This window comes from Perognathus longimembris, chromosome 28 (genome assembly GCF_023159225.1).
Source record: "Perognathus longimembris pacificus isolate PPM17 chromosome 28, ASM2315922v1, whole genome shotgun sequence".
Lineage (NCBI taxonomy): Eukaryota > Metazoa > Chordata > Mammalia > Rodentia > Heteromyidae > Perognathus > Perognathus longimembris.
Genome location: NC_063188.1, coordinates 24,174,406 through 24,194,295, shown reverse-complemented (window position 1 = coordinate 24,194,295; position 19,890 = coordinate 24,174,406). Strand labels below are relative to the sequence as shown.

The window sequence follows — 19,890 nt, the reverse complement described above, 5'->3', positions numbered from 1 at the left end:
TGATGTAGAAGAGCTAGATGGATTCCAAAATAAATCTCTCAAAGGATCAAAATAACTGAAGTTCATAAGCAAAACCAACAAAAGGGAAATTACTTTTCAAGTTGTGATTAAATTCTGCAGTCTCAAGAGAAGTAAGGTGGAGAGCCTGGTTTATTTTGGCCTAACCAAGGCAGATTAGGTATTCAGCACCTCTGCAGAAGCAGATGGATAGCTCACCACACATTCGCTTCATTCACTTTGAAAGAGAATTTCTACATTTCCTTCCAAACCATAGAATTAATTGTTTAAAAGGATGCAGATGACTAGAATGGCTTTTCTCAGCAAGGTTTGTGATCCACAGACCTCCAATTTTAAGTAATTACTTTAAAAGGACCAAACACTTAAGGAATTTCATACAGTCTTTCCTTTTCCTTTATGCAAATTTTAATCTTGTAATGCCAAATCTTTCACATTCACATGAACACATTATAATGAGCCCTTCACAAAGTTGTTATTAAAATCTGATAGATTCGATGAGCCCAGAGGAGATCTTCCAAAAGCCTCACTCAGCACTGACACATGCTTGCGGAAATCTCAGGATCATTTTGTCAAAACCATAGGTAATGAATGGGATTTGAGGCTTTGCTGGCACTATTTATCATGTTTCTTAACAAATTAGACCAAACTGCTTTCAGTTAGGTATGAACATTTTCCAGTGACAGGATGGCCACAAGAAGGCAAATGTAAAATGGTGAAAGCTGATGCTTCCAGTGCCATACTTGCCCCAAACTTAATCTTAGGGAGAGCATGTATGCCTTACATAAGCTCAACTTAATGCTCCAAATGATTTTCAGACTTGAAAACTACATCTAGCTTGAAGCTTGAGCAAAACAACAAGCCAAATATAGAGTTACATAATGTACTAGAGGCCATGAGAACTACACATCAGAGTCAAGAGATAAGTTTATATTTCTCTATTTCAAAGCCACCTATTGGTCAACAGAACATAAATTATTAATAAGGTCTGTTTGAGTCTTACCTGTAGAATACTTTCCTTCCTTCACATTGAAAGGCTGGACCCTGAGATTAAAGGTATTTATCTGAAATTTTTCAGACACTGACACAATCTGCTCTTTGTTGCACATATAAGAACTTCCCAACGGGGCATCCCAGTAGCTAAGGTTGTTGTTTGTGACGCTGAAAACTTCACAGAAAGAAAAAGGTTAGTAACTTTAAAAAAATGGGACAGTCCTCAATGTAATTTTTAGTGAAGTATGGTAACTTAGAAAGGGTCTACCTACAAAAAGAAATTCCCTAATTTTTTTTTGAGACAAGGCCTTACTATATATCCCAGGATTACTTGGAAATCTCTATATAACCTGGGTTGGCCTTGAATACAGGATCTTCCTGTCTCAGCCTCTCAAGTGCCAGGAATTATAGATATACACCACAGTACTCAGTTTGCCCTTACCTTTCCATAGCTATTTCTAATCTAAAAATGTACCATTATCTATTGCCCACCATACTTTCACAAGAAAGGCTACTCCAAAGAGAGAATACCACAGTCATAGATTCTAAGCTGTGGTAACAGTATACTTTTTATATAACATCCTTTGTCCCTGTGTTACAGACTTTACATTGTGACCATGATGTATATAGTATCTTCTGTCCCATTATATAAGGGCACTATCTGGTAATGGAGCAATTACAGTTCCTTTACCTTTGGTATAATAACCCACACTCCTTGCACCTCCCCCAGGACAGTGCTTTGCTTACCAGAGCCATTAGTCAATATGCTGGCATTCACTTCCTTCAGATAGAATCGGTTTCCATTTTTCTGTAGGTAAAAAAGATTTCCCAGTTAACAGCATAACACGAATGTCTAAAGAACATTTTCTATAGAAGAAAAGCAATCTAGTACTAATGCTCAGAAGAGGAACTTGGGATTAAGCCTGAGCCAATCAAATAAACTGCTACTAAACTTTGCCATATAGTTTTGGCAGTACTGGGGTTTGAACTCAGGTCTCAACACTTGCTAGGCAGGCACTCTACCACTTGAGCTATGCATCCTTCCCTTCTCTTTGCTGGTTATTTTGGGAATAGGGTTTTGCTTCCCACCTATCTATGTGCCTGAACCATCTACCGTGGGCTTCTCCTCACTGTTTGAATGACAGACATGTGCCACCTTGTCCAGCTTCCCTCCCTCTGTGGAGGTGGAATTTCCTGGATTATTCTCCCCAAGCTGATCTTATACTTCAGTCCTCCCAATCTCACCCCACAAAGACTGGGGTGACAGGTATGTTTGTCACTGGCTATGAATTGAAAAGGGGCTAACCTCCAACGGCAATCCTCCCAATCTCATCCTCCAAAGTAGCTAGGATTACAGAGGTGTGCCACTAGAACACAACTTTTGTCATAATTTTTTTTGCCAGACATGGGGCATGAACTCAGGGCCTGAGCACTGTCCCTGGCTTCTTTTTGCTCAAGGTTAGCACTCTGCCACTTGAGCCACAGCACCACACACACACACACACACACACGTATATATGTATATATACATATATATATATGTGTGTGTATATATACATAGCTGAGGAATGGAACCCAGGGCTTCATGTATACAAGACAAGCACTCTTGTCACTAGGCCATATTCTCAGCCCCCTTTGCCACAATTTAAGTGACATTTTCCTCTGCATTTTGATTCAGAACTGTTGACTTTCAGAAGTAGTCATGTGATCCCTGGACACCTGGTAATTTAACTATTTTATTCTTCCTGTCTCCTACCCGAGTTCATAATACCTCTAGATATCATATTATCTTCTTAACTGGGTTCCGAGACTTTGTCTTCTAGCGCTACCCTTTAATTTTCAGTGCTATTATCTCTTTTGTTTGTTTTCTTATTTTAGTGAAACCTTAGGAGTCTAGCTGCTGCTCTCTTACTTTGCAAGATGCACACAGAAATCAGGGTGAATGATGTAGAGTTCACAGAGAGCAAAGGCAAGAGAAGCTGCAGCTGCAGGCTGCACTCCATGGGGGTCACGCAACTTGAACTACCCTGACATGGAGTTTAGATGAGACCTTGTTGGCAAAAGAGAACCACTGAGGATTTGTGAGGAAAATCTTACTTTAAGAAAAACTAAAAGAGAGAAATAAAAATTGGGATTATGCAGGAAGCTGTATAAATGGTCCAGGCAAGAGGTAAGCCAGCTGGAGCCAAACCAAAGCAAAAAGGAATAAAAATGAGGGCCCACTGAGAGAAAGTTCTGGAACAAGAATAAAGGAGGACTTGATGACCTCATCGCATTATTCCTCTGCATAGGCAATGTTTCAGCCAGGTAGGCCTTCAAGGCTCTCTATCATTTATCCCAATGACATTCCCAGGCTTTCACTAACCATAGCCACATGCAACATTTTACTACTTGGTCTTATGTTCTTGTATCCAAGAATGACCTCTACATTTTCCCTTACTCCACCCGAATCTGCCTATGTACAAATCTGACCCGTCCTTTAAGGCTTGGTCTTTTCCTTTTAAACTTCCTGACTCTCTTCCAGCTAGAATTAACCTCTTCTTTTCTAAAAAATGCTGTGCTGTTGTTTTACGTCATGATCCTGTGCTAGCTAGGCTGGTGCTCTACTACTTGAGCCACAACTCCAGCCCAACCTCTTCTTTTATTCTCCGACAACACAAGTGAATATTTGGCCATCCCATTCTGGATGCACCTTTCACAAATCAAGAATCAAGTTCAAGGGCTGGGGATATGGCCTAGTGGCAAGAGCACTTGCCTCGTATACTTGAAGCCCTGGGTTCGATTCCCCAGCACCACATATACAGAAAATGGTCAGGAGTGGCGCTGTGACTCAAGTGGCAGAGTGCTAGCCTTGAGCAAAAAGAAGCCAGGGACAGTGCTCAGGTCCTGAGTCCAAGGCCCAGGACTGGCAAAAAAAAAAAAAGAATCAAGTTCAAAAGCCTGCCGTGCCATCTATGCCTTCCACAAAAATGGCAAGTATTTGTGTATTTCTATTCTCACCACTAAACTGTGGGCTTCTTAAAAATGTAGCATTTCTAATTCATGTTCTGTGTGCTTCCATGTGAGTTATTGGATGATGAGACTGGATTCTGACAAGGGTTACACTGCACATCTTGCCTAAATGTCATGATGGTCAGCAATAATAAAAGATCATGTTTTGCTACAGTTGTTATCTGTGCAACATCTGAAACTAGCTTTTCCAATTTATTATTTGAATTTCATTAGCAGTGAATCACTAAGTTATAGTTGCTAAGGTTAACATTTTAGTGATTCTTAAGCAGGTCTATCAGACTTTGAAAAACAATGTATGTGCATGTATTATCATTGTCTTTTCTCAAATCATCTGTGCTACAGAAAAAAAGTTAACTTTTGTTTAAAAAGAAAGGGCTAGGGGGCTGGGAACATGGCTTAGTGGTAGAGTGCTTCCTAGCATGCACAAAGCCCTGAGTTCGATTCCTCAGCACCACATAAACAGAAAAAGCCAGAAATAGCACTGTGGCTCAAGTGGTAGAGCGCTAGCCTAGAGCTGAAGAGCTCAAGGACAGCACCCAGGCCCAGAGTTCAAGCCCCACAACCAAAAAAAAAAGAAAAAAGAAAAAGAAACATAGCATCAAAACAAGCTGGAAGGGGCTGGGAATATGGCCCAGTGGCAAGAATGCTTGCCTCGTATATATGAAGCCCTGGGTTTGATTCCTCAGCACCACATATGTAAAAAATGGCCAGAAGTGGCGCTGTGGCTCAAGTGGCAGTGCTAGCCTTGAGTGAAAAGAAGTCAGGGACAGTGCTCAGGCCCTGAGTTCAAGCCCCAGGACTGGCAAAAAAAAAAAAAAAGCTGGAAGTAGAGTCATGACTCAAGTGGTATAGCACTAATCTTAATCAAAAAAAGCTCAGTGATAGTGCCCAGGCCCTGATTCAACCCTGATGACAGACCAAAAAAAAATCCATGGAAAATAAAAGTTGTACAGTTCTTTTTTGGAAAAAAAAAAAAAAGCAGGCTTTCTTCTTTGCAACCCACTCTTGCAGGCTGTACATGAAACCCTCAGTATTTTTTACTTTCTTAGTTGATACACTAGAATTTTCTAAATTTTCCTAAGGAACATTGCTAATGTAGGCATACTGAACTCTAGTAATACCTTAGATATTTTACTTTTCTTTTTTTGTCAGTTGTGGGGCTTGAACTCAGGGCCTGGGCAATGTCCCTGAGCTTTTTCACTCAAGGCTAGTATTCTACTACCTTGAGCCACAGTAACACCTTTTTTTTTTTTTTCTTGGGTATACTAGGGTTTGAACTCAGGGCTTCATGCTTGCTAGGAAGGTGTTCTACCGCTTGAGTCACAACTCAAGTCCTTTACATTCTTGTTATTTTTGAGACTAGAGTCTTATTGGCTTTGCCACATTAGCCAAGACCATGATCTTTCTATTGAAACTTCCTTCCGTTGCTTTGATGGGCACGTGCCACAATACCAAGACATTGATTGAGATGGCTCTTGTGAACCTTATTTCCCAAATTGGCCTCCGATCCCAGTTCTCCCAATATGAGCCTCCTAAGTAGCTAGGATTCCAGGCACGAGCAACCAGTGCCTGGCTGATGAGATAATTTTAACAGAATATGTCAGACTCAGGATACAGCTTAGTGGTAGAGTATTCATTTAGCATTTGTGAGGCTCTGAGTTGAATCCTCAGCAGTGAGAAGGATGTCAGGAAAAAGGGAAAGGAGAGAGGAGAGGAGAAGGGAATAACAGCTAATTTTAGGAAGGTCTGTTTTTACCCTGAAAAGAACAGGTTTTCTTTCTTTCTTTCTTTTTTTTTTTTTTTTTTTTTTTTTTTTTTGCCAGTCCTGGTGCTTGGACTCAGGGCCTGAGCACTGTCCCTGGCTTCTTTTTGCTCAAGGCTAGCACTCTGCCACTTGAGCCACAGCGCCACTTCTGGCCGTTTCTGAATATGTGGTGCAGAGGAATTGAACCCAGGGCTTCATGCATGATAAGCAAACAAACACTCTACCACTAAGCCACATTCCCAGCCCTTTCTTTTCTTTTCTTTTTTTTTAAACTCTTTATTGAAAAGGTGATAAGCAGAGAGGGTTACAGTTACATAATAAGGTAATGACTACTTGTTTTTAAACACTGTTACCCTACACCTCATTTTCTCCTGCTTACCCTTCCCTACTCCCCCCTACCCCATGTTGTAAGGTTTATACTCAACCTAGTGTCACGTGAGTGTCAATGTTGCATTAGTTCATCTTTTGTCCTGCTGTCTCTGTGTCTCTGTGTTTCCCTTTCCCTTCCATTGATAATCTTTTTTTTTTTTCTCTTTCAATTCTCTGATGGGGCAAAGGGTTTTTTTTTGTTTTTTAGGTTTTTTTTTTTTTTTGCCAGTCCTGGGCCTTGGATTCAGGGCCTGAGCACTGTCCCTGGCTTCTTTTTGCTCAAGGCTAGCACTCTGCCACTTGAGCCACAGCGCCACTTCTGGCCGTTTCCCATATATGTGGTGCTGAGGAATCGAACCCAGGGCTTCAAGTATACGAGGCAAGTGCTCTTGCCACTAGGCCATATTCCCTGCCCCTTTCTCTCTCTTTCTTTCTTTCTTCCTATCTTTCTTTCTTTTTTTTACAGAGCTGTGATGGGAAGCAAACACAAGGCCTTGTGCACATGAAACAAGCATACTACCACTGAGCTGCAACCCCAGCCTGAAAAGGGCAGAATTTAATTTGATATTTTTAATAGCTCTACCTTGAACTACACCCCCAGCCTAATAGGATTGTGTTTTTCATGACACTGCTGCCATGTAGCCTAGACTGGCCTGTTAAAAGGCTGGCCAGCCTTGAACTCAAGCCTTTCAAGTGCTGACATCACAGGTGTGTGCTACTTACCACACCCATCTTAATAGCAATTCAATGGTTTTGCATGTATTATAACAGAAGAATTGTTTGAATGCAGGGAAAAGTCAGATTTTTATAAACCTTTGAAAAATATAATTGTCTAATACAACTCAACTAATGTGTGTATATATTATATATAATCCTAATATATAATATACATGCTATACATTATATATGTTACACACACATATACAGACACACTGTACAGGAAGAAAAGAGACAAGTTCCAATATGAAATAAACAACTTGCCTCCTATTTTATGTTTGATATTTTTGAGACAAGGCCTCACAAAAGTTTAAGGCTAGCCTTGAACTCACTATTCTGCCTCAACACAGACGCACCTCTGCTGGCCATAGCTACTCTATTTCAAATGTTAAGATGTTCCCCTGCCCCTAACTTATAGTGACCTGATTAAAAAGTAGTACTTGGCTTTACTTAACTATACAACAGCTCATAGTTTGAAAACATGTTAGTAGTCCAATATTTTCCTTAAACTGCCACTCTCTACTATCCTTCTTTCCTATTTTCTACAACTTATACAGACATACATCCATGCAACAAAAATTATAAAGCTGCTGGACACTGGTGGCTCACGACTGTAATCCTAGCTACTCAGGTGGCTGAGATCTAAGAATCATGGTTCAAAGCCAGCCAGGCAGGAAAGTCCATGAGACTCTTATCGCCAATTAACTACCAAAAAGCCAGAATTGGAGCTGTAGCTCCAATTGTAGTACTTCACTAACCTTGAGCAATAAATAAAAAAGCTTAGAGACAGTGCCCAGGCACTGAGCTTCAAGTCCCAGGACTGGCAAATTATAAAGCTAGCAATTGTTTCTGAGAAAGTGGAAATAAAAGTCCTTAGTGACTAATTTATGCTAGCAAGAAGTGGAACAAGTATGCTTAACCTGGATTTTCTGTTTAGGGTTCAGCTCTTGATATAAGCATGAACAACAAAAACCTAAATGCAACATTATAAACAAGTCTGATTTAATTTTTTTAAGTATATGTACTTATCCAGAGCCTTAGATAAATAGGTAGTCACCCCTCAGATCGTCAGAGGATTGGTTCCAAGCCCCACTAAGGATGCTCACTTGCCTTTTATGAACTACTATAGTATTTGCCTATGACTCACACATATCCTCTTGTGTGCTTTAAATCACTTCAACATGACTTATAATTAATGCTATGTAAATAGTTGATATACTATACTGCTTAGGAATTAATGACAAGAACAAAAGTCTGTGGTGTTTATCAGAACATGCAAGACAAGTCCTCTACCACCAAGCCACATGCCTTGCCCTTCTTTGTTTACTATCTTTGTAATCCAAGGTTACTTAAAGTGTAGAATCAGGACCTACAGAAACAATATGCACTATATCTACTGTATAAACAACACTTCAGCTGGGCAACAGTGGCTCATACCTGTAATCACAGGTACTCAGGAGGCTAAGATAGGAGGATTGTGTTTGGACACCAGTCTGGGCAGAAAAGTCTGTGAGACTCTTATCTCTAACCACCAGAAAATCAGAAGTGGTACTGTGGCTCAAGTGGTAGAGTGCTAGCCTTGAGTGAAAAAAAAGCTCAAAGACAATGTCCAGGCCCTGAGTTCATGCCCCACAACTGACAAAAGAAAACCCTCACTATATGTGTGTGTGTGTATGTGTATATGTGTATTGTGTATGTATACACATACATACACATATATACACATACACTATGTATAATATATATAAATAGTATAGTATACATTGCATATATAGTGTACCATATACTACATATAGTATAGATATGTATATGTAGTATGCAAAGTAAATATAGTATACATAATATATATACAGCATGCATAATGTATATTATGTATAGTATATACTATGTTGACTACATTCAATAGATGTTAGCTATTACCAATATCACTTTTACAATGTTATCACCAAAATGCTTAAAATATAATAGACAAAAATGAGCGTTGTCCAACCAATACTAAAGAAAAAGATCATCACAGGATTTATTTATAAATGGAGAGATTACACAAATAGTTTTGAGGGGGGGTTGTTTGGGTTTTTTTGCGAGTCCTGGGGCTTGAACTCAGGGCCGGAGCACTGTCCTTGAGCTTCTTTTGCTCAAGGCTAGCACTCTACCACTTGAGCCACAGCACTAATTCCATCCTTTTCTGTAGGAATCAAACCCAGGGCTTTGTGCATGCTAGGCAAGCACTCTACCACTAGGCCAAACTCCCAGCCCAGTTTTGTGGGTTTTTTAATGTAAATTAATTCTTGCTCCTACCTTAGCATCTATATAATGGCAGAATGGCCACTCTTGGTGATTATTAATTTAAGAGTCTAGCCCAGAGACTACCAAGTGGACTCTGAAGGATAACTAGGAATCATGGGACTATACCTTATAATTCAGTTGTGTTGAAATAAAAGTAAATATATCCTCCATAAATACACATCATCTAGACTTTCCACTATGATTCTCAGAATATGAACCTAATTTTAGAAATATCTGTTACTCACCATGGCAAAGACAAAGTCAAGATACTTAATGATGTTGTTGTTCAGTCTAAGCTGAGCTGTTTGAGGATGACAACTGCCAGTGACGTTAGTTATATTGGGGTTGATATTAATAATGACAGGAACCTGTGGGAGAAAAAGAAGGGGAGAAGGTAGAGATAAGCTATAAAGGGTAATACACATCCTAGCTACTCTGAAGGCTGAAATCTGTAATCATAGTTTGAAGCCAGCTCAGGGAGAAAAGTCCTTGAGACGGTTATCTCTAATTAACCACCAGAAAGCCAGAAGTAGAGCAGTGTCTCAAGTGGTAGAGTGGTATTCTCCAGGGGAAAAAAAAACCCTCAGGGACAGTGCCCAGACCTAAGTTCAAGCCTCAAGACTGGCACCAAAACAAAAAGACAATAGAGCCTGGCATTGGTGGTTCATGCCTAAAATTGTAGCTACTCGGGAGGCTGAGATCTGAAGACTGCAGTTTGAAGCCAGACCAGGCAGGACAGGCCATGAGACTCTTATCTCCAATTACCAAAAACTGGAAACGGAGATGTGACTCAAGTGGTAGAGCACTAGCTTTGAGCAAAAAAGCTCAGGGACAGTACCTACTGAGTTCAAGCCTCAGGTCTGATAAAGAAAAGGCAATAGAAATCGTTTTATAATTAAAGACCAACTCTAAGTCAGAACAAAATCTTCTGTTTGTATTCTTAAATCCATAAAGTCTTACTTTCAAACAAACTTGGCATAGGCCCTCAAGCTATGAGTCATACAACTTAAACAATGACAACAACAAGAGGGAAGCTTCCTCAGTAATGAGCCAAATGAAAACACATATTTTTACAAAGCATAAGAACCATCTGTCTAGTTTCAATCATAGGATCCTGGAAATGGTATTTATTCATTGGAACTCCCTCTAGAGCCCCAGTGGAAAACTGCATCTGAGAGCCATGGAATACTTGAGCCTGTCTCTGTGATGTGAGTCATCAACTAACTGGAAAAACAAATAGCTACACTGTTCTGCGCACCAACCCACAGCGTGTTTTCACATCCAACTGTGAAAGAGCTACTCTTGTTGGGGATTTTTGGCAGGGATGAATGGTGAGACACATAGTATTTAGAGGGAAATTTGAAAGGACGTGAGGGAATAGGGTTGAGATAGATGGAGAGGGGAAAATGATGGGAGAGATGATACTCATCAACATGGACTGTATACATAAATAGACACGTGGAATTAAAACTGCTTGGTAAAACTATTTAAAGAAATAAAATTATTTAAAAATATTACTAAAAAAATAAAAATAGCTGGCCACTGGTGGCTCATGCCTGTAAATCCTAGCTACTCCAGAAGCTCATATCTAAGGATAGTGGTCCAAAGATAGCTCAGGCAGGAAAGTCCATGTGACTTTTCTCTCCAATGAACCAACAGAAAGCCAGAAGTAGCACTATTGCTCAAGTGGTAGAATGCTAGCCTTGAGCAAAAGAAGCTCAGGAACAGCTGGATATCCAGGCCCTGAATTCAAGACCCAGGACCAGCACAAAGAAGAAAAATCAATATATTTAGAGCTGGGTGATGGTGGCTCACACATGTTATCCTAGCTAATCAGAAGCCTGAGATCTGACGATTGAAGTCTGAAGGTAGCCTGAGCAGGAAAATTCATGAGGCTCATATTTCCAGTTATCCATCAAAAAGCCAGAAGTGAAGCTGTAGTTCATGTGGTAGAGTGCCAGCATGGAAAGAAAAGTCCAAGTGAGAGTATGAGGCCTTGAGTTCAAGCCTGAGCATCAGCCCTGCCCCCCCACCAAGAAAGCCAGGGGCTGGTGGCTCATGCCTGTAATCCTAGCTATTCACAAGGCTAAGATCTGAGGATCATAATTTGAAACCAGCCCTTGCAGGAATATCTGTGAGACTCTTACCTTCAATTAACTACCAGAAAACTGGAAGTAGAACTGTGGCTCAAAGTGGTAGAGAGCTAGTCTTGAGCAAATAAAAAAGTCAGAGACAGACGAAAACAAGAAAAAAAGAACCACAAACAAACAAACAAAAATCTTGTTTCCATTTCTTGGAATTCATTTCCATAAGCATCATTTTATATGATCATATGCACCTAGCTATTGAGCCCTTGTGATTCTCTCCTAAGAATATCTCTCCTTTGATCTTACTGAATGTTTAGAGTACTGTTTATTAATCATGTCCAAGTATAATTTTTTTGTCTTCTACTATCCATTGGGTTTGTTTGTAGTTTTATAACCACAGTATAATGTAGGTTTATCTGATGGTAGGGGAGGGAGAAGGGGAAGCATAGAAACAGTGGGACAAAGGGTGAACTAATTTAGCATGACACTCACAAATACTATGTGGGAAATGAACTATACAACTTGCCAGGGAAGAAGTTCAGGAGGGAAAAATACTGGGAGAAAATGAGGGAGGGGAAACACTGTTCAAAAAGAAATGTACGCATTACCTGACATATGTAACTAACCCCTCTGCACATCACTTTTACCATAAACTTTAAGTAATAATAACAATAAAAACTCAGGGCCTTGAGTTCAAGTCCCACAACCAACAAAAACAAAACAACTTTTAAATGCTAAAATGTTAATATTTATTCATTTAAGAAAAAAAAAAAGAAAAAAACAGATGACCATACCTTTTCTTGAGTGATGTTCAGTTGCAGCCCCATGGTAGCCAGTAGACAAGTGCCATTGCCATTAGTAATGGAATAGTTTCCCACTGCTGGGTTTTTCTTTGGAGTAGGTGTTGCAGTAGGAGATGGCACGGTGGTATGAACAATGGGTGTTATTGTTGTAGAAATTTTATCTTTATCACATACAAATTCTAAAACAACAAAAGAAAAAATAAACTGAAGTGGTCTTTTTCTTAATTCATGAGGCTAGGGAAGAATAAAATGTTTCCAAATATTTCTCACAGTCTGAAGTCCAAGAGGGTTAATGAGGAAAAAGGAATGGTGTGTTAATGTATCATGTTGTAATCTCTACAAGTCCTGGCACAGCAGATAAACTTAAGACATATCCATGGGGTTGGGAGAGATGAGGGAGAATAATGGAAGGAGTGACACTGATCAAGATGCATTGTACTCACAACTGACATGTTGGATTGAAAGCCTTTGCACAACTACTTAAGGATTAACAAATTAAAAATTTAAAAAGACACATCCAAAGGTTTTAGCTACTCATACAAGGTTGCATACTCATCTTTTTCAGACCTGTACATGCCTTTATTACCAAATATTTCATCTGCCTCTGATTTGGAATTCATAAGTAATCTGAAAACATTAAATCCCTACCTAGTATGCCTTTTCCTTTTCATACCTAGCTACTGTAAAATACTGTTTACTAGAAAATAAGTTTAGAAACCACTACATGGTGCATCTTGCCTGGAATCCTGTCTTTTTAGGAGGTGGAGACTGGGAGGATCTCAGTTCAAGGCCAGTGTCAGCCAGCAGTTTGAGACCCAATCCCAAGCAATAAAAAGTTGGGTACCTGTCACCCCAGCTATGCAGGAAGCATAAATAGGAGGTCAAGGTTCAAGTTTTCCAGAATTGATGAATAAAAAATTGTTACATTTCTATAAACATGAATAAAAGTTATAAAATCAATTTAGAAAAAGCAAGATTAGAACACAGAAATCTAATTTCTAAGTGTAGTCTTGGAACTACTAAAAGTATATGCCTGATCCATTTGAGTATCTGTTCAAACATTATGCTGAGAACTGAGAATTGCAATTCAAAGCCAGTCTGGAAAGTCCATGTGACTCTTATCTCGAATAAACCAACAAAAAAGTGACACTCAAGTAGTAGAGCCCTAGCCTTGAGCACAAAAGCTCAATGACAGTGCCCAGGGCCAGAGTTGAAGCCCCAGAAAAAAAGGACCATTCTATATGTATATCTTAAACTACAAGTTCAATTTGCAATTAGTAATAAAAATTGGTACTAACCAAACTTTAGTGGAAACTACATATAAGCCTTAGTGAGTGCTTTCAGATAGAAAGTATGGGGGTTACTAGTAGGAAGGGATTGGGCTGACACAGCAAGTAGGAAGGAAGAGGTTGTGGGATATAACTGAAAAAAGATTGCTTGCAACAATGAAAATAGAACAATGAATCCTGTTTTAATTTTTTGCCAAGAGGGGCAGGAAGGAAGGGAGAGTGATAGAGGGGATGAGATTGATTAGAATTCATAGTAAACTCAAGTGCAAATGTAACAATGAAACATCCCCCCATAACTAATATAAGCTAATAATATAAAATATGTACTAGTTGGCACCGGTGGCTCAGGCCTGTAATCCTAACTGAAGGAGGCTGAACTCTGAGAAGTACAATTTGAAGCCAGCCTAGGCAGGAAAATCCATTAAGTCCATGTGATTCTTATCTCCAATTAAACACCCAAAAAAGCCCGTAGTGAAGTGTGGCCTAAGTGGTACAGTGCTAACTTGAACAAGAAAGCTCAGGGACAATGCCCAGGCTCTGAGTTCAAGCCCTAGGACCAACACCAAAAAGCAAACAACAACAAAAACCTAAAACACATACATACATACATCAATTCAAAAATGCTTTTGATGATGACCTCTATGAATGCCACCTGGTATGCTCTACCCTTAAAGTAAGATCCAAGTATAAAGTACTCACCTTTTTTGCTCACTGTGCCATTTTCGACAAAAGGTTGTACAAGAACATTCCAATATTTCTGGTCAACTTTATCAGCATCTAGAGTTAATGAACTATTGCATCTAAAGATGTCATTCAGTGGAATTTTGATTGTCGCAGGGGAAATAACAGTAACACTTCCTATAAAACAAGAATAACAATGGCTGTTTCCATGTAAACAGAAAGAAAGTAATAATATACATGTTTGTGGTTAGGCGCAGTGGCTCACAGCTACTGTGATCCTAGCTACTTGGGAGGCTGGGAATAGGACGACTGTGGTTTGAAGCTACTAGCCCAGGCAGGAAAGTTCTAGATAACCTTTCACAGCCCAGATCTGGGTTCAGAAGCCTACATCTGCTATTATCCTAACTTTGTGGGAGGTTGTGATAATAAGGCCAACCTAGACAGAAAATGCTGAAAGACTCTGTCTCAATGAGAAGCTGGATGTGGTAGCATGCACATGTCATTCCAATCATGACACACAAAGTCTAATTGAGGAATCACAGTCCAGGCACAAGCTTGGACTAAGAAGCAAGGCAGTATCTCAAAAATAACCAAGGCATGCCCAGGCCCTAAGCTGAAACCCCATGACTTACCAAAAAACAAACAAACAAGCAAACAAAAATAACCAAGGTAAAACAGGGCTGGAGATAGAGATTAACAGTTTGAGATACAGATTAGCAGTAGACTGCCTATCTAGTGAGGATGAGGTCCTGAATTCAAACCCTGGCACCATCAAAAAATGTTTTAAAACCTTTTTCTCCTTTCTGCCAGCCCCACTCCAAGTCCAAAGTGACAGAACAGATGAAATGTCAAAAGGAATGACAAATTCACTGTGGCTGAATCATAGGCAATAGGGAGATATTATGAAGGTTAAAAGGGAAAGACAAGATACAGGGGTTCATATTGGAGCATCTACCATCTAAGAGAGGCATAGGCTTTGTTAGCAATGGAGGACTGGCTTTAGTTTAACAATATTTGAAGGAAAATAGAAATCTAAATTAAGAAGGTCAAATTAGAAATACTTATCTGAGGTAGAACTTATAGGACCTAACTATAAGAAGAGATGGGTGGATCACAGATTTTATAGTAAGTCCTTTTAAGTGCTACTATCCAAAAGCAAATTATTTTAGTGAACTTACAGAACCTCTTCTGGATGGAATTTAAAATTTTTAAAGGAAATTCTTAGGTGAAAGAAGTTACACACATTCTGTGTAGTATTTAGTGGAATGCCTGTAGAAAAACTTTGAAAGATTATGACTGACCTTACCTAAATGGATTCTTTTGAAGAAGAGGCAAGAAATGAAGATATTAAGTTGCTTAATATAGCCTGTTTCTATATCTCCCATCATGTAACAAGGCAACCACTTAATGCTGCCTTGGCACCCCCTAATGGTAAATTTTTTCATACTTTTAACATATTTTTCTTCTCAAAACTGCCAATATTAACAAAAATGAATAGCTACACTAACTGGTTATATAGACAGATCTCAAAAACAGATGAGTAACAAAACAAGTTGTAACTGAGTGCTCTCACTTGAAATCCTAGCTACTCAAGAGGCTAAGATGTGAGGATCTCAGTTTGAAAACAGCCTGAGCAGAAAAGTCCACCAGACTCTAATTAACTAGCAAAAAGCTGGAAGTGGAAGTGTGGCACATGTGGTGGAACACCAGCCTTGACTTAAACATCTAAGTGAAAGACTCTGAATGAAAACCTCAGAACTAGCACACACAAAAAAGGTATAGACATACTAGAATTATACTATGAAATGATATGTTTTAAACTTGTACTGCTTGGAAATATGCACATATGTACTAAAATAGAAACATATGGCCAGGAAGAAGAGGACAAAAGAACCCTCAAATGATCTACAAGGGTTTATTTCTTTAAATCAATAAAATAATGAAGAAAACATTTTAAAGGACACTTATTAATTCTGGATAATGAGTATTTATAAGCCTCTTACACTATTCTGTACTTCATTGTATGTCAAACTTACAAACATGTTTTAAGGCCAGAGGCCCATGGCTCACACCTGTAATCCTAGCTACTCAGGAGGCTGAGACCTGAGGATCAATGTTCAAAGCCAGCCAGGAAAGGAAAGTCCGGGAGACTCGTATCTCCAATTAATCATGAGAAAACCGGAAGTGGAGTGGCACTGTGGCTCAAGTGGTAGAGCACTAATCTTGAGCTGAAGAGCTCAGGGACAGCGCCCAGGCCCAGAGTTCAAACCCCACAATGGACAAAACAAAAACAAAAACGTTTTAAAAGAAAATAGCAGTTTCAAGGTTAACTTCAATCATCAGATGCCTAAAACTAAATTACTATTTCAGCATAATGAATTATTTCAAAGAAAAATTTTCTACACTGCCACTTGAGAGCTCTTTTCAACTTCCAAACTATTCCAAGTATTTTATTACATAGAATCTAGTCATGAAAAAAGTAATCACCCCCTTGTTTAAAACAAAGGGGGGGCTGGGGATATGGCCTAGTGGCAAGAGTGCTTGCCTCGTATACATGAGGCCCTGGGTTCAATTCCCCAGCACCACATATATAGAAAACGGCCAGAAGTGGCGCTGTGGCTCAAGTGGCAGAGTGCTAGCCTTGAGCAAAAAGAAGCCAGGGACAGTGCTCAGACCCTGAGTCCAAGCCCCAGGACTGGCTAAATAAATAAATAAATAAATAAATGGGGATTGCCAGGTGATGGTGGCCCAATGCTTGTAATCCTAACTACTCAGGAGGCTGAGATTTAAACAATCAAGAATTGATGAAAGCTCAGGCAGAAAAGTTCCAGTAAGACTGTTATCTCCAGTTAACTACTCACAAATAAAACCTTAAGTGGAGCTGTCACTCAAAACAGTAGAAAGCTAGCCTTGAACAAAAGAGCTCAGAGACAGTGCTCAAGACACAAGTTCAAGCCCCACCACTGACAAAAGGGGGAGTGTTATGCCTGTAATCCTAGCTTCTCAGGAGTTTGAGACTTAAGGATCGAAGTTAGCCTAGGCAGGAAATTCTGGGAGACTCTTATCTTGAATAAACTATCCAAAAAGCCAGAAGTTAGAGGTATGGCTCAAGTGGTAGAGTGCGGCATCTAGGCCCAGAGTTCAAGCCCAAGGCTTAGCAAAAATAGATATAGAGATAGAAATAGATTAGATAGATAAGACAGGTAGGTAGGTAGGTAGGTAGGTAGGTAGGTAGGTAGGTAGGTAGACAAAATGTAGAGGGCTAAGGAGAAGGGCTAACATTTTAGTTTTTCTGTCCAATCATGTCAAACTAAATCCCCTCCTTTACCATGGCCCACATAGTCTAGGCATTGTGCCTTCATTATTCTCTTCAAAACTGCCTCTGAAGCTGGCACCTGGTCTTAGAGTATACTCACTTTCAAATTAATCCTGATTTGATTATACCATTCTCTCACTTTAAAAACTTGAAACTGGTTCCCTTTTGCCTACCCCATCCATCTAAATGCCTTTCCTTGGCTTCCAAGGTTCCTTATAATTTTGTCGCACTGCATTTGGCCAACTTTCTTTTCCATTGCACACACAGAGCTGCAATTTTCATCAGGCAACTGTCTGATTACTGCTGCCCATACTCTGCTTCCCCCTGGTGGAAACATCCTACTCAAATTCTACCATTAGCAGAATTTTAGCTTAGGTCCCAATTCTTGAGCAAACTCTCTCACCCCTGTCACACACTGACCTCTCTTTCTCTGGCTCCTAATCAGGACCACTGGGGAGAATTCTTTTAAAGCAGGCAGGGACCCACAGATGGGATTAGGGAATGTCTCACATCCATTTTACATTGTCAGAAAAAACTTTACACATTCACTAATCCCTCAAACCAAATGTCCAAACAGCAGAAAAAACAATCAGACTCAACTCCACGTTTTCCAATTTCTCCATGTAACTTGGGGACACAATTTAGCTTTGTCTCAACTAGTTTTCTAAGCTTCTTATAAGTGAAGAACAAATCATTCCAATTCTCAAAGACAAGTTTTTCCTTCAGTCACAAGTTTTGCCTTAGTCATCCTCTCAAACTAAGAGATTAGTAAAAAAGAAAACTTCAACTTTCAGTCTGTGCTCTCTCCCAAGTTTAATGTGCACCTCCTTGATTTTGGGGTCTTTAAAGTGTCATCTTAGTCACATGATTAGTAATTCACAAGTCTTGGTAACTAATGCTGAGAAGAGCAAAATTACAAACAGTAAATTAATGTTATTGGAGGGGAAAGAAGAGAGAGGACTATGTCCTCAAGAGAAGTAAAAATATCAAACTGGGTGTGGCAGTGCATGCCTATAATCTCAGCACTTAAGAAGCTGAGGCAAGTAGACTGAGTTCAAGGCAAGCTTGACCTGTCTCAAAAACAAAACAAAAAAATTAAAATATCCATTATCTGTACTTTCAAAATATTTATTACATATTTCAATTCTGGGAATGACAATGGCCTAATTGCCTGTGCTTTCCCAAGTTCATTTTGACCTGAAATTGTCTCAAAACAGCAACAAATGTTGACTTTACTCATTTAAACGTTAATCATTATTTACTTTTCAGTTAAAATATTATCTGGATGGTAAAAAAGATCTAAAGACAAGTCATTTCTTTTAGTCTCAGGTTACTGAACTTGTAACAGTGATTAGGAGTTTTTCCCCTCATTCAAGATTTGTCCATTGTGTACTATTGACTATGATAAATAACATCAGTTAAATGAATGAATTTAGCGACTTATAAGACTTTTGGTCCAAATATCAAGCTGTTTACACACTGACTAAATTTGTGACCTTTGGGGAGGTTACTAAACCTAATCAAGTCTTATGCCCTGTACCTGTTGAACTGAAATAGCTTAATAGAGTAAAAGTGCCCCTAAAATGGCTGCCAACACCATTACTGTCTGTATGTGATCAGAGACAGGGAGGATAGAAAGATTTGGCTTGTTTTTCTAGTTAGGAAGACAAATGTACATAATGATGATTTTTTAAGCATTTTATATTTTTATTAGTAGTAAAAAAGAAACCAAGAATATATCAACCTAATTCTTGAACATTTTTTTTCTTTTTTTGCCAGTCCTGGGGCTTGAACTCAGGGCCTGAGCACTGTCCCTGGCTTCTTTTTGCTCAAGGCTAGTACTCTGCTACTTGAGCCACAGTGCCACTTCCGGCTTTTTCTGTTTATGTGGTGCAGAAGAATCAAACCCAGGGCTTCATGCAGGCAAGGCGAGCACTCTACTGCTAAGCCATATTCCCAGCCCCTCAATCCAATTCTTAAGGTTACCTTTCTTTGCAGCATCAGGAAATGTTGTAGCATCACTCATGTTGTAGGTAAATGAGATCCCACCAATCAGATAATAAGGTGCCTCCATGGTAAAATTCACAATCCAAGAGAAACCGGATCCAAACTGTACTGCAATTTGGGAATGATTCTGCTCATCCCTACATTTGCTTCCATTAAATGTCACATTGGTAAAGTTTGAAATGGTTACAGATTTCTAAAAGCAAAAAGAAGTTTGAGGTTAGGAACAAACAGGTAGCAGTGTTAGCTCCGGAAGACTAGTTGAGCATGCCCCCTCGGTGTAAAGCACACATTGCCACAGCCAACAGCCCTTTGCCTGGTGTGCTTAGATTCTTCAGCCACAAACCAATTATCAGAACTGTGTATAGCTAAAGAGAAAAAGGAAACCTTGCCTGAACTGCTATCTTTCAGTTAGCTGGGTCAGTTTGTTTTACAAAGCTAGGGATGGAATCCAGGGCTTATACACATGCTAACCAAGTGATTTAGCACAGAAGTACATTCCCAGTTTATCAGTTGTTTTTTCCTTAAAATTTGATTCTATGTAGGGCACCAG

At 39.4% G+C, this 19,890-nt stretch overlaps 1 protein-coding gene across 2 annotated transcripts in view; it reads right to left on the bottom strand.

The window, feature by feature from the left end:
* The window catches only part of Lamp2 (lysosomal associated membrane protein 2), a 42,889-nt gene that overhangs the window by 9,022 nt on the left and 13,977 nt on the right, over positions 1–19,890 (bottom strand). For both annotated transcript variants that reach the window (XM_048337002.1, XM_048337001.1), the window contains exons 3-8: positions 19,320–19,533; positions 14,036–14,194; positions 12,039–12,226; positions 9,403–9,525; positions 1,756–1,816; positions 1,019–1,183 (exon numbers count right to left, since the gene is read on the bottom strand). In XM_048337002.1, the coding sequence (XP_048192959.1) occupies positions 1,019–1,183; positions 1,756–1,816; positions 9,403–9,525; positions 12,039–12,226; positions 14,036–14,194; positions 19,320–19,533 (910 nt within the window). The remainder of the gene's footprint in view (positions 1–1,018; positions 1,184–1,755; positions 1,817–9,402; positions 9,526–12,038; positions 12,227–14,035; positions 14,195–19,319; positions 19,534–19,890) is intronic.